A 13,161-nucleotide genomic window follows, 5' to 3' on the forward strand; every position below is an offset into this window, starting at 1 on the left:
AGTTTCCACAGAGCACTGCTGGTCCAGAGCAGAAGCTGCTGCTGACCCAGTCAGTTGGGTTGTGCAACTTACAATGCTGATTGGGTCAGCGGCCATTTTCATTTGGGACCAGCAGTTCTCTGTGGCTCCCGAGTGATATGTTAACTAAATGTTTAACCCATTGGCCGGGTTAAAACACACAGCAATTTTAAAGGTTTGCTAGTTATAAAACTACATGCTTAAAAATCCATTAGAAAAGGAGTAACAATTCACATGCAAAATGAACATAAATAAATAATTACCTATAGCTAATGTCATAGCTTTGAGCTTGTCTCGGACAAGTTTAACCACCATACTCTTCTGAAGAGGGGTAGAGCGGCAGCAGAGGACAGAGCGACACTGTCTGGCAAGTGCAAGAAATCTATCGGCCTGTTTTGTGTCTAGTGCAAAAGCTAATGTCTTTCCATCAATTACAAGGCCAAGACTTGGTTGCTTTGATGCTGAAAAACACTGTAGTTTTCTCTGGACAAAACCAATACCAAGACCAGCTGCGTTCTCCTTTGGGTCACTGGAAAATTTGGTTTCTACATAGTGCAAACACTGTTCAAGCAAAGCAGCACAGGCGTCCTAGAGAAAAATAAATCAGTAAATAAATCATTGCTTCAATATATAAATAAGACAAATATACTGATATATTATAAAACAAAAATGAATAATACAATTCCTAGATAGCTGTATGCACAATGGCTGTTTATTTTAAACTGTTCACCAGCAGTTTTTTCTTTCTTTGACATTTTGCTGGATCTTATCATAAGAACAATATGAGCAAACACTAAAAGGAAAGATCTATTTAAAAATAATTACAGGGAGTGCAGAATTATTAGGCAAGTTGTATTTTTGAGGATTAATTTTATTATTGAACAACAACCATGTTCTCAATGAACCCAAAAAACTCATTAATATCAAAGCTGAATATTTTTGGAAGTAGTTTTTAGTTTGTTTTTAGTTTTAGCTATTTTAGGGGGATATCTGTGTGTGCAGGTGACTATTACTGTGCATAATTATTAGGCAACTTAACAAAAAACAAATATATACCCATTTCAATTATTTATTTTTACCAGTGAAACCAATATAACATCTCAACATTCACAAATATACATTTCTGACATTCAAAAACAAATCAGTGACCAATATAGCCACCTTTCTTTGCAAGGACACTCAAAAGCCTGCCATCCATGGATTCTGTCAGTGTTTTGATCTGTTCACCATCAACATTGCGTGCAGCAGCAACCACAGCCTCCCAGACACTGTTCAGAGAGGTGTACTGTTTTCCCTCCTTGTAAATCTCACATTTGATGATGGACCACAGGTTCTCAATGGGGTTCAGATCAGGTGAACAAGGAGGCCATGTCATTAGATTTTCTTCTTTTATACCCTTTCTTGCCAGCCACGCTGTGGAGTACTTGGACGCGTGTGATGGAGCATTGTCCTGCATGAAAATCATGTTTTTCTTGAAGGATGCAGACTTCTTCCTGTACCACTGCTTGAAGAAGGTGTCTTCCAGAAACTGGCAGTAGGACTGGGAGTTGAGCTTGACTCCATCCTCAACCCGAAAAGGCCCCACAAGCTCATCTTTGATGATACCAGCCCAAACCAGTACTCCACCTCCACCTTGATGGCGTCTGAGTCGGACTGGAGCTCTCTGCCCTTTACCAATCCAGCCACGGGCCCATCAAGACTCACTCTCATTTCATCAGTCCATAAAACCTTAGAAAAATCAGTCTTGAGATATTTCTTGGCCCAGTCTTGACGTTTCAGCTTGTGTGTCTTGTTCAGTGGTGGTCGTCTTTCAGCCTTTCTTACCTTGGCCATGTCTCTGAGTATTGCACACCTTGTGCTTTTGGGCACTCCAGTGATGTTGCAGCTCTGAAATATGGCCAAACTGGTGGCAAGTGGCATCTTGGCAGCTGCACGCTTGACTTTTCTCAGTTCATGGGCAGTTATTTTGCGCCTTGGTTTTTCCACACGCTTCTTGCGACCCTGTTGACTATTTTGAATGAAACGCTTGATTGTTCGATGATCACGCTTCAGAAGCTTTGCAATTTTAAGAGTGCTGCATCCCTCTGCAAGATATCTCACTATTTTTGACTTTTCTGAGCCTGTCAAGTCCTTCTTTTGACCCATTTTGCCAAAGGAAAGGAAGTTGCCTAATAATTATGCACACCTGATATAGGGTGTTGATGTCATTAGACCACACCCCTTCTCATTACAGAGATGCACATCACCTAATATGCTTAATTGGTAGTAGGCTTTCGAGCCTATACAGCTTGGAGTAAGACAACATGCATAAAGAGGATGATGTGGTCAAAATACTAATTGGCCTAATAATTCTGCACTCCCTGTATATTAATGCATATAATTAGCACTGAAAGAATTATTATCAACAAAGTATTTACTATACGATTGCTTGCAAATATGTCAATGACTACATGCAGAATGACTATGCACAAAAATGAGGCTGATTTAATCGCTGAAGTTAATCTTGTACAATTCAATATGTCAATGAGCTTGTATATAGTCAGCAGAGTATTGTGAAGTATAAAGATATAGGGACATATTACAATTGGTGTGATATTTAGCATTTTCGCTTGAGTGCAAACTTCTCTAGTAGTAAGCATTATACAGCATTGAGTAGCGCGCATATTACAAGTTTAAAGTAAAATTTGCTCGCGAATGAAACCTGACAAACGTTAACCAAAGGACTTTGCGATATACCAACTATGTTAACGTCAATGGAAAGCGCAGAAGAAAAACACTCAACACTTATCCCTCGAGCGCTAACCTGACACATATATTCCAATGTTCTTCACATAAAGATTTTTTTTATTTTTATTGTAAATATAAATACATTACTATACATATCTGTATATACATATACCTGTGTATATATATATATATATATATATATATATATATATATATATATACACACACTTATATACTATATATATATATATATATATATATATATATATATACACACATATATATATATATATATATATATATAAACACTAACATTCAGATATATATAAATCTTTATTTAACAATACAAATTTAAAGAATTTCTATGTGAAGAAAATAGGAATGAAAAACATACCTAGGTAGGTTTAAGAGCTAGGAGCTTGCTGATTGGTGGCTACACAAATATATCTCTTATCATTGGCTTACCAATGTGTTCAACTAGCTCCCATTAGTGTATTGCTGCTCCTTCAATAAAAGATGGCAAGTGAATGAAGCAAAATTGATAATAGAAGTCAATTGGGGCGTTGTGTAAAAGTGTATTCTGTATCTGAATCATAAAAGAAAAAAAATGGGTTACATGACTACTGGTGGGCGGCGTCCAACATGGACACTAACCTGTTCCGCTCCTGCTTTTTTTTTTTTTAACTTTTAGAATTTGAAGTGGCTTTTTTTAATCACTATCCATACTGGCCTTGGCAAAATTTGTGCCCAGGATCTTCTCAGGATCAAGAATCATCATCTCATGGCTGCAGTGAAGTAATGTACATAGAGCAGAACTTTGGTGCACCATGTAGCACAACTCCTTCAGTAGTAAAAATATGGAATCTATGATGGCGCCCCTGTATAAACTATTGATGCAGCGACTAGACTCTCTACAGGCTACAATGGAAGACATACTATGGGAGACAGCATGGAGCAGTGTGGGCAAAAAAATGCGGCTAATATATGGCATAAAGAAGTAGAAAATCATCAAATATCTGTAGCAATGGCTCAGCTACTAATACATAGTGAAGAAATCTGCTGGAAGAGACAGTTGATGACCTGTTTACCTACTGCCATTGGGTGACCATGGTTCAGTGTATTCTGCAAAGCTGGTGTGCTGCACTTTCCATCTCATGTTTTGGTATTATGCACGGCATTGCTTTGAAACACATTACATTGGTGTCAACCTGCCTAATTTAGATGTTTCAGCCCTAGCATAATATTGGGTTAAGGCATCATGTACTCGTGTATAAGTAAAGCTGGGCTTTACACGCCGTGACACCTGTTAACAAAAAATATAATATGTGTTTCCTTTTCACGTCTCATTATAATAGGAATAGTCCACTTGATTAATCTTTTGACAAGTGATTTTGTTTTTTTTTCAAGTAATCATTATTTTATGGACACTCTATTAATCCTTTTTTGCAAAAGTATAGAAAATTCCTCAATAGATTCTCAGATTAGCCTTATGCTACCTGTATTAAGCATTTTCATGCTCCCTAAGATTTTTATTGGAATAGCAATGCATTGTCTGATTTAATATTATAGAAATGATAGATTATTGTTATTTTCCTGCGGACTCTAAGGTTACCTAACGAATCATTCACCTCCTCTGTATCTTTGAACATAGTTTATGCCTTTTTCATGTTTAGCCTCTTATATTTAATCTTCAGCTATCTGATATGCTGGTCATAACCATATATTTTCATAGATAGTCATCACATTCAGAGTATATGCTGTGTGCTGGTTATGCATAAAAGGACCTTCTCTTTTAGAATTTACATCTTTAATTTATCATATAATGACAAATCTTATATTTATTATATTTATATATTTATTGCTTTGTTTTCTTTAGTATTATTAATATAAAAAAAGAGGAATTTGTTTTGCCCTAGTTGGAAATACTCAATAGTACTCCCTTTGTCGCAAGCTCTTATGTTTTTTTTTTTATGTGTTATCATCATACCTGTGACCATTGTTTTCATGGTATTTAATTTCCCTAAAGGCTTTTTGTCAGAACACTGTACATATAGACAAAGGGATTGGATATCTGGCTTATGTTTTGTAAAGCTTAAACTTCAAAGATAATACTATGTATAATGCCAAGTTCTTGAATGTTTTATACTTAATCTCTACTGTATGTGTATTTCTTATTCCTCAATAAAAAGAGTAAAATAAAATGTGTTTTATATCCATTTAAGCATAAATAGCATCAGTGGAAGTTTGAATGCTATGTTGTCTCTAGAGCATGATGTAAAAGAGCAGTTGGCTCGCACAGGAAATGAGTGTCCAGTATTTTGCTTATTGCCTCCAGAACCTCCAACCAACATATATCCAATTTTGGTCAAGCTCACCAAATATGAAGCATGGTACTCTCACCCCCACATCCTCTCCTGCACTTATTGCGGGATTGTGGATATACAGTAAGTTTTAATTGGGTGTGAGGTACCCTCTGCCCAAGAGCATGAAATGCATTTGCTGGACTTTTGCAGAAACTATTTGGCTATTTGCTAGTTTGAAACTATTTTAACCAGGTCTTTGAGTGCAACTCAGTGTCTAATTCTTTATTCCAGGTGACCGTATAAGACTGCAGAGTGGTGTCATCTGGCAATAGAAGCAACTTGTATGTAATATAGTGTAGTGGGAAGTGTTGTGCATCATGCATCATTTTAAAAGAGGGTGAGAGCTCTACCCATATGTTTGTGTTTATGAAACGGTTTAATTGTGTATACCTGAACCATGAAAACATAGTTAAAGGGACATAATACTCATATGCTAAATCCCTTGAAACTGATGCAGTATAACTGTAAAAAGCTGACAGGAAAATATCACCTGAGCATCTCTATATAAAAAAGGAAGATATTTGACCTCACAATCTCCTCAGCTCAGCAGAGTAAGTTCTGTGTAAAAAGTTATACTTCAGCTGCTCCCAGCTGAAGGTAAAAAAAAAATAAAAAATGAAGAAATGAACAGCAGCCAATCAGCATCAGCAGTGCTGAGGTCATGAACTCTTACTATGATCTCATGAGATTTGACTTAACTCTCATGAGATTTCATAGTAAGCTTCCTTTACCTGATTGGTGAAATAATATGAGAGTTCACGAGGCTCATCCCCTAAGCTGTCCCAGGACAGACACACTAAAATGCTGCTTAGAAATCATTTACAATGGGATGTGGCTACTGAGGAACTTTTGAGGTAAAATATCTTTCTTTTTTACATAGAGATGTTCAGGAGATATTTTCTAGTCAGCTTTTTACAGCTATGCTGCATCACTTTCAAGTGTTTAAACATTTGGGTATTATGGCCCTTTAAGTGTCCCAATCCTGCAGCTCTGTTTGAGGTTTCAGTTTTCCCTGGAACAAAGCATGGTTCAGAACTCCCATACATTTTATTAGTCATTCAGATAACGTGTCTTTAACCCTTTAAGGACACAGCTTTCAGTTTGCTCAATGGTTTTATGACGGAAAATATCCGTCATATGTCCTTAAGAGGTTAAAAATCAATACACATATGCACAATAGGTATTGTTTATTCTGGAATATCATAACTTTTATATCGATGTAAAAGTATCATCAATATAAGCTATTCTGGAATGATCTATTCTAAAATGCTATTTTGATTGAGGGAAACATAGATTTTTGTCAGACAGGTTTTACTTGTGACTGATACAGTTTTTAATGCTGAAATAGCCACAAAGACTGAATAGTTAAGGTGGTGCAGTCTACTGTTTAAATGTTTTTTTTTGCATGTATGGAGAGTTTAAACCTCAAATTTCTTTTTTTTAACCATGTCATATATAATAACATAATTTATGTAAGAACTTACCTGATAAATTCATTTCTTTCATATTAGCAAGAGTCCATGAGCTAGTGACATATGGGATACACACTCCCACCAGGAGGGGCAAAGTTTCCCAAACCCCAAAATGCCCACAAATACACTCCTCACCACACCCACAAATCAGTTTAATGAATAGCCAAGACGTGGGGTGATAAGAAAAAAGTGTGAAGCAAAAATATAAGGAATTGGAATAATTGTGCTTTATACAAAAAAATCATAACCACCACAAAAAAGGGTGGGCCTCATGGACTCTTGCTAATATGAAAGAAATGAATTTATCAGGTAAGTTCTTACATAAATTATGTTTTCTTTCATGTAATTAGCAAGAGTCCATGAGCTAGTGACGTATAGGATAATGACTACCCAAGATGTGGATCTTCCACGCAAGAGTCACTAGAGAGGGAGGGATAAAATAAAGACAGCCAATTCCGCTGAAAAAAATCCACACCCAAAAATAAAGTTTAAATCTTATAAAGAAAAAAAGTGAAAATATAAGCAGAAGATTCAAACTGAAACAGCTGCCTGAAGTACTTTTCTACCAAAAACAGCTTCAGAAGAAGAAAACACATAAAAATGGTAGAATTTAGTAAAAGTATGCAAAGAAGAACAAGTTGCTGCTTTGCAAATCTGATCAACCGAAGCTTCATTCCTAAACGCCCAGGAAGTAGAAACTGACCTAGTAGAATGAGCTGTAATCCTTTGAGGCGGAGTTTTACCCGACTCGACATAAGCATGATGAATTAAAGATTTCAACCAAGATGCCAAAGAAATGGCAGAGGCCTTCTGACCTTTCCTAGAACCGGAAAAGATAACAAATAGACTAGAAGTCTTTCGGAAATTCTTAGTAGCTTCAACATAATATTTCAAAGCTCTAACTACATCCAAAGAATGCAATGATTTCTCCTTAGAATTCTTAGGATTAGGACATAATGAAGGAACCACAATTTCTCTACTAATGTTGTTAGAATTCACAACCTTAGGTAAAAATTTAAAAGAAGTTCGCAACACCGCCTTATCCTGGTGAAAAATCTGAAAAGGAGACTCACAAGAAAGAGCAGATAATTCAGAAACTCTTCTGGCAGAAGAGATGGCCAAAAGGAACAAAACTTTCCAAGAAAGTAATTTAATGTCCAATGAATGCATAGGTTCAAACGGAGGAGCTTGAAGAGCCCCCAGAATCAAATTCAAACTCCAAGGAGGAGAAATAGACTTAATGACAGGTTTTATATGAACCAAAGCTTGTACAAAACAATGAATATCAGGAAGATTAGCAATCGTTCTGTGAAAAAGAACAGAAAGAGCAGAGATTTGTCCTTTCAAGGAACTTGCAGACAAACCTTTATCCAAACCATCCTGAAGAAACTGTAAAATTCTTGGAATTCTAAAAGAATGCCAGGAAAAATGATGAGAAAGACACCAAGAAATATAAGTCTTCCAGACTCTATAATATATCTCCCTAGATACGGATTTACGAGCCTGTAACATAGTATTAATCACAGAGTCAGAGAAACCTCTTTGACTAAGAATTAAGCGTTCAATCTCCATACCTTTAAATTTAAGGATTTGAGATCCTGATGGAAAAAAGGACCTTGCGACAGAAGGTCTGGTCTTAACGGAAGAGTCCACGGTTGGCAAGAGGCCATCCGGACAAGATCCGCATACCAAAACCTGTGAGGCCATGCTGGAGCCACCAGCAGAACAAACGAGCATTCCTTCAGAATCTTGGAGATTACTCTTGGAAGAAGAACTAGAGGTGGAAAGATATAGACAGGATGATACTTCCAAGGAAGTGACAATGCATCCACTGCTTCCGCTTGAGGATCCCTGGATCTGGACAGATACCTGGGAAGTTTCTTGTTTAGATGAGAAGCCATCAGATCTATTTCTGGAAGTCCCCACATTTGAACAATCTGAAGAAATACCTCTGGGTGAAGAGACCATTCGCCCGGATGTAACGTTTGGCGACTGAGATAATCCGCTTCCCAATTGTCTATACCTGGGATATGAACCGCAGAAACTAGACAGGAGCTGGATTCCGCCCATACCAGAATTCAAGATACTTCTTTCACAGCCAGAGGACTGTGAGTCCCTCCTTGATGATTGATGTATGCCACAGTTGTGACATTGTCTGTCTGAAAACAAATGAACGATTCTCTCTTTAGAAGAGGCCATGACTGAAGAGCTCTGAAAATTGCACGGAGTTCCAAAATATTGATCGGTAATCTCACCTCCTGAGATTCCCAAACCCCTTGTGCTGTCAGAGACCCCCACACAGCTCCCCAACCTGTAAGACTTGCATCTGTTGAAATTACAGTCCAGGTCGGAAGAACAAAAGAAGCCCCCTGAACTAAACGATGGTGATCTGTCCACCACGACAGAGAGTGTCGTACAATCGGTTTTAAAGATATTAATTGAGATATCTTTGTGTAATCCCTGCACCACTGGTTCAGCATACAGAGCTGAAGAGGTCGCATGTGAAAACGAGCAAAGGGGATCGCGTCCGATGCAGCAGTCATAAGACCTAGAATTTCCATGCATAAGGCTACCGAAGGGAATGATTGTGACTGAAGGTTTCGACAAGCTGATATCAATTTTAGACGTCTCTTGTCTGTCAAAGACAGAGTCATGGACACTGAATCTATCTGGAAACCTAAAAAGGTTACCCTTGTCTGAGGAATCAATGAACTTTTTGGTAAATTGATCCTCCAACCATGATCTTGAAGAAACAACACAAGTCGATTCGTATGAGATTCTGCTAAATGTGAAGACTGAGCAAGTACCAAGATATCGTCCAAATAAGGAAATACCACAATACCCTTTTCTCTGATTACAGACAGAAGGGCACCGAGAACCTTTGTAAAAATTCTTGGAGCTGTTGCTAGGCCAAACGGTAGAGCCACAAACTGGTAATGCTTGTCTAGGAAAGAGAATCTCAGAAACTGATAGTGATCTGGATGAATCGGAATATGCAGATATGCATCCTCTAAATCTATTGTAGACATATAATGCCCTTGCTGAACAAAAGGCAGGATAGTCCTTACAGTTACCATTTTGAATGTTGGTATCCTTACATAACGATTCAATATTTTTAGATCCAGAACTGGTCTGAAGGAATTCTCCTTCTTTGGTACAATGAAGAGATTTGAATAAAACACCAGCCCCTGTTCCAGAACTGGAACTGGCATAATTACTCCAGCCAACTCTAGATCTGAAACACATTTCAGAAATGCTTGAGCCTTCGCTGGGTTTACTGGGACACGGGAAAGAAAAACTCTCTTTGCAGGAGGCCTTATCTTGAAGCCAATTCTGTACCCTTCTGAAACAATGTTCTGAATCCAAAGATTGTGAACGGAATTGATCCAAATTTCTTTGAAAAAACGTAATCTGCCCCCTACCAGCTGAGCTGGAATGAGGGCCGCACCTTCATGTGGACTTAGGAGCTGGCTTTGGTTTTCTAAAAGGCTTGGATTTATTCCAGACTGGAGATGGTTTCCAAACTGATACCGCTCCTGAGGATGAAGGATCAGGCTTTTGTTCCTTGTTGTGACGAAAGGAACGAAAACGATTATTAGACCTAAATTTACCTTTAGATTTTTTATCCTGTCGTAAAAAAGTTCCTTTCCCTCCAGTAACAGTTGAGATAATAGAATCCAACTGAGAACCAAATAATTTATTACCCTGGAAAGAAAGGGAAAGCAGAGTAGACTTAGAAGACATATCAGCATTCCAAGTTTTAAGCCATAAAGCTCTTCTAGCTAAAATAGCTAGAGACATATACCTGACATCAACTCTAATGATATCAAAGATGGCATCACAAATAAAATTATTAGCATGTTGAAGAAGATTAATAATGCTATGAGAATTATGATCTGTTACTTGTTGCGCTAAAGCTTCTAACCAAAAGTTGAAGCTGCAGCAACATCCGCTAAAGATATAGCAGGTCTAAGAAGATTACCTGAACACAAGTAAGCTTTTCTTAGAAAGGATTAAATTTTCCTATCTAAAGGATCCTTAAAGGAAGTACCATCTGCCGTAGGAATAGTAGTACGCTTAGCAAGAGTAGAGACAGCCCCATCAACCTTAGGGATTTTGTCCCAAAACTCTAATCTGTCAGATGGCACAGGATATAATTGCATAAAACGTTTAGAAGGAGTAAATGAATTACCCAAATTATTCCATTCCCTGGAAGTTACTTCAGAAATAGCATCAGGGACAGGAAAAACTTCTGGAATAACTACAGGAGATTTAAAAACCTTATCTAAACGTTTAGATTTAGTATCAAGAGGACTAGAATCCTCTATTTCTAATGCAATTAGGACTTCTTTAAGTAAAGAACGAATAAATTCCATTTTGAATAAATATGAAGATTTATCAGCATCAACCTCTGAGACAGAATCCTCTGAACCAGAAGAACCATTATCAGAATCAGAATGATGATGTTCATTTAAAAATTCATCTGAAAAATGAGAAGTTTTAAAAGACTTTTTACGTTTACTAGAAGGAGGAATAACAGACATATCCTTCTTAATGGATTTAGAAACAAAATCTCTTATGTTATCAGGAACACTCTGAGTATTAGATGTTGATGGAACAGCAACAGGTAATGTAACAGTACTAAAGGAAATATTATCTGCATTAACAAGTTTGTCATGACAATCAGTACAAACAACAGCTGGAGGAACAGATACCATAAGTTTACAGCAGATACACTTAGCTTTGGTAGATCGAGCACCAGGCAGCGATTTTCCAGAAGTATCTTCTGACTCAGTGTTAACGTGAGACATCTTGCAATATGTAATAGAAAAAACAACATATAAAGCAAAATTGATCAAATTCCTTAAATGACAGTTTCAGGAATGGGAAAAAATGCCAGTGAACAAGCTTCTAGCAACCAGAAGCAATAAATAATGAGACTTAAATAATGTGGAGACAATAGTGACGCCCATATTTTTTTAGCGCCAAAAAAGACGTCCACATTTTTTGGCGCCTAAATGCTTTTGGCGCCAAAAATGACGCCACATCCGGAACGCCGACACTTTTGGCGCAAAAAAACGTCAAAAATGACGCAACTTCCGGCGACACGTATGACGCCGGAAACAGAAAAAAAATTTTGCGCCAAAAAAGTCTGCGTCAAGAATGACGCAATAAAATGAAGCATTTTCAGCCCCCGCGAGCCTAACAGCCCACAGGGAAAAAAGTCAAATTTTAAGGTAAGAAAAAATTGATTTATTCATATGCATTATCCCAAATATGAAACTGACTGTCTGAAATAAGGAACGTTGAACATCCTGAGTCAAGGCAAATAAATGTTTGAATACATATATTTAGAACTTTATAAAAAAAGTGCCCAACCATAGCTTAGAGTGTCACAGAAAATAAGACTTACTTACCCCAGGACACTCATCTACAAGTTGTAGAAAGCCAAACCAGTACTGAAACGAAAATCAGTAGAGGTAATGGTATATATAAGAGTATATCGTCGATCTGAAAAGGGAGGTAAGAGATGAATCTCTACGACCGATAACAGAGAACCTATGAAATAGACCCCGTAGAAGGAGATCATTGAATTCAAATAGGCAATACTCTCCTCACATCCCTCTGACATTCACTGCACGCTGAGAGGAAAACCGGGCTCCAACCTGCTGCGGAGCGCATATCAACGTAGAATCTAGCACAAACTTACTTCACCACCTCCATAGGAGGCAAAGTTTGTAAAACTGATTTGTGGGTGTGGTGAGGGGTGTATTTGTGGGCATTTTGGGGTTTGGGAAACTTTGCCCCTCCTGGTGGGAGTGTGTATCCCATACGTCACTAGCTCATGGACTCTTGCTAATTACATGAAAGAAATATATATATATATATATATAAATAAAAGTGTGTGTATGTATATACACACACACACACATACACATATATATATATACATATATATATATATATATATATACACACACACACATATATATATATATACATATATATATATATATATACATACATACACACATATAAATATATATATATATACACACACACACACACACACACACACACACACATATATATGTATGTATATTTGTATTATTTTTTTTGCAGTGCAAAGATCGTGAAAAAAATTAAAGGAAACTAGCACAAGCTATATATATTAAAACAAACTATATGAAATTACATTTTCATAGTTCATCTTTATTATTTATTAGTCTGATAATAAATAGGTTTTACCTTTCTCAAGTCAGCTTTTGTAAAAATGAGTAGGGCCTACTCAGCACAAAGTAAATCTCTTCCTACAAACAAATTGCTACTAATGGGCACTCATCCCAATTGTCAAAGCTAGGAAGTAAATTAGCAATTTCTATGCACGATCTTTAAACACACTAAACGTATATAACATTTCGCAATTCTTCAGCATTCATTCCATTGAGCTTCTGGAATAGAAAATGTTGAGGTAGCAAATAATAAGTAATTAATTAGAAAGGAAATTAGCTTTTATTGGCAATTGACATGACTTCTAGAGTGTTTTAGCTATTCAGTTTGCCAACAGAAACTTTAATGGA

At 37.0% G+C, this 13,161-nt stretch overlaps 1 protein-coding gene across 1 annotated transcript in view; it reads right to left on the reverse strand.

The window, feature by feature from the left end:
• The window catches only part of ATP10A (ATPase phospholipid transporting 10A (putative)), a 510,848-nt gene that overhangs the window by 144,344 nt on the left and 353,343 nt on the right, over positions 1-13,161 (reverse strand). The window contains 1 exon segment of the mRNA XM_053705460.1: positions 282-606. Coding sequence (XP_053561435.1) covers positions 282-606 — 325 coding nt within the window.

The sequence above is a fragment of the Bombina bombina genome, chromosome 3, assembly GCF_027579735.1.
Source record: "Bombina bombina isolate aBomBom1 chromosome 3, aBomBom1.pri, whole genome shotgun sequence".
NCBI classification, from domain to species: Eukaryota; Metazoa; Chordata; class Amphibia; order Anura; family Bombinatoridae; genus Bombina; species Bombina bombina.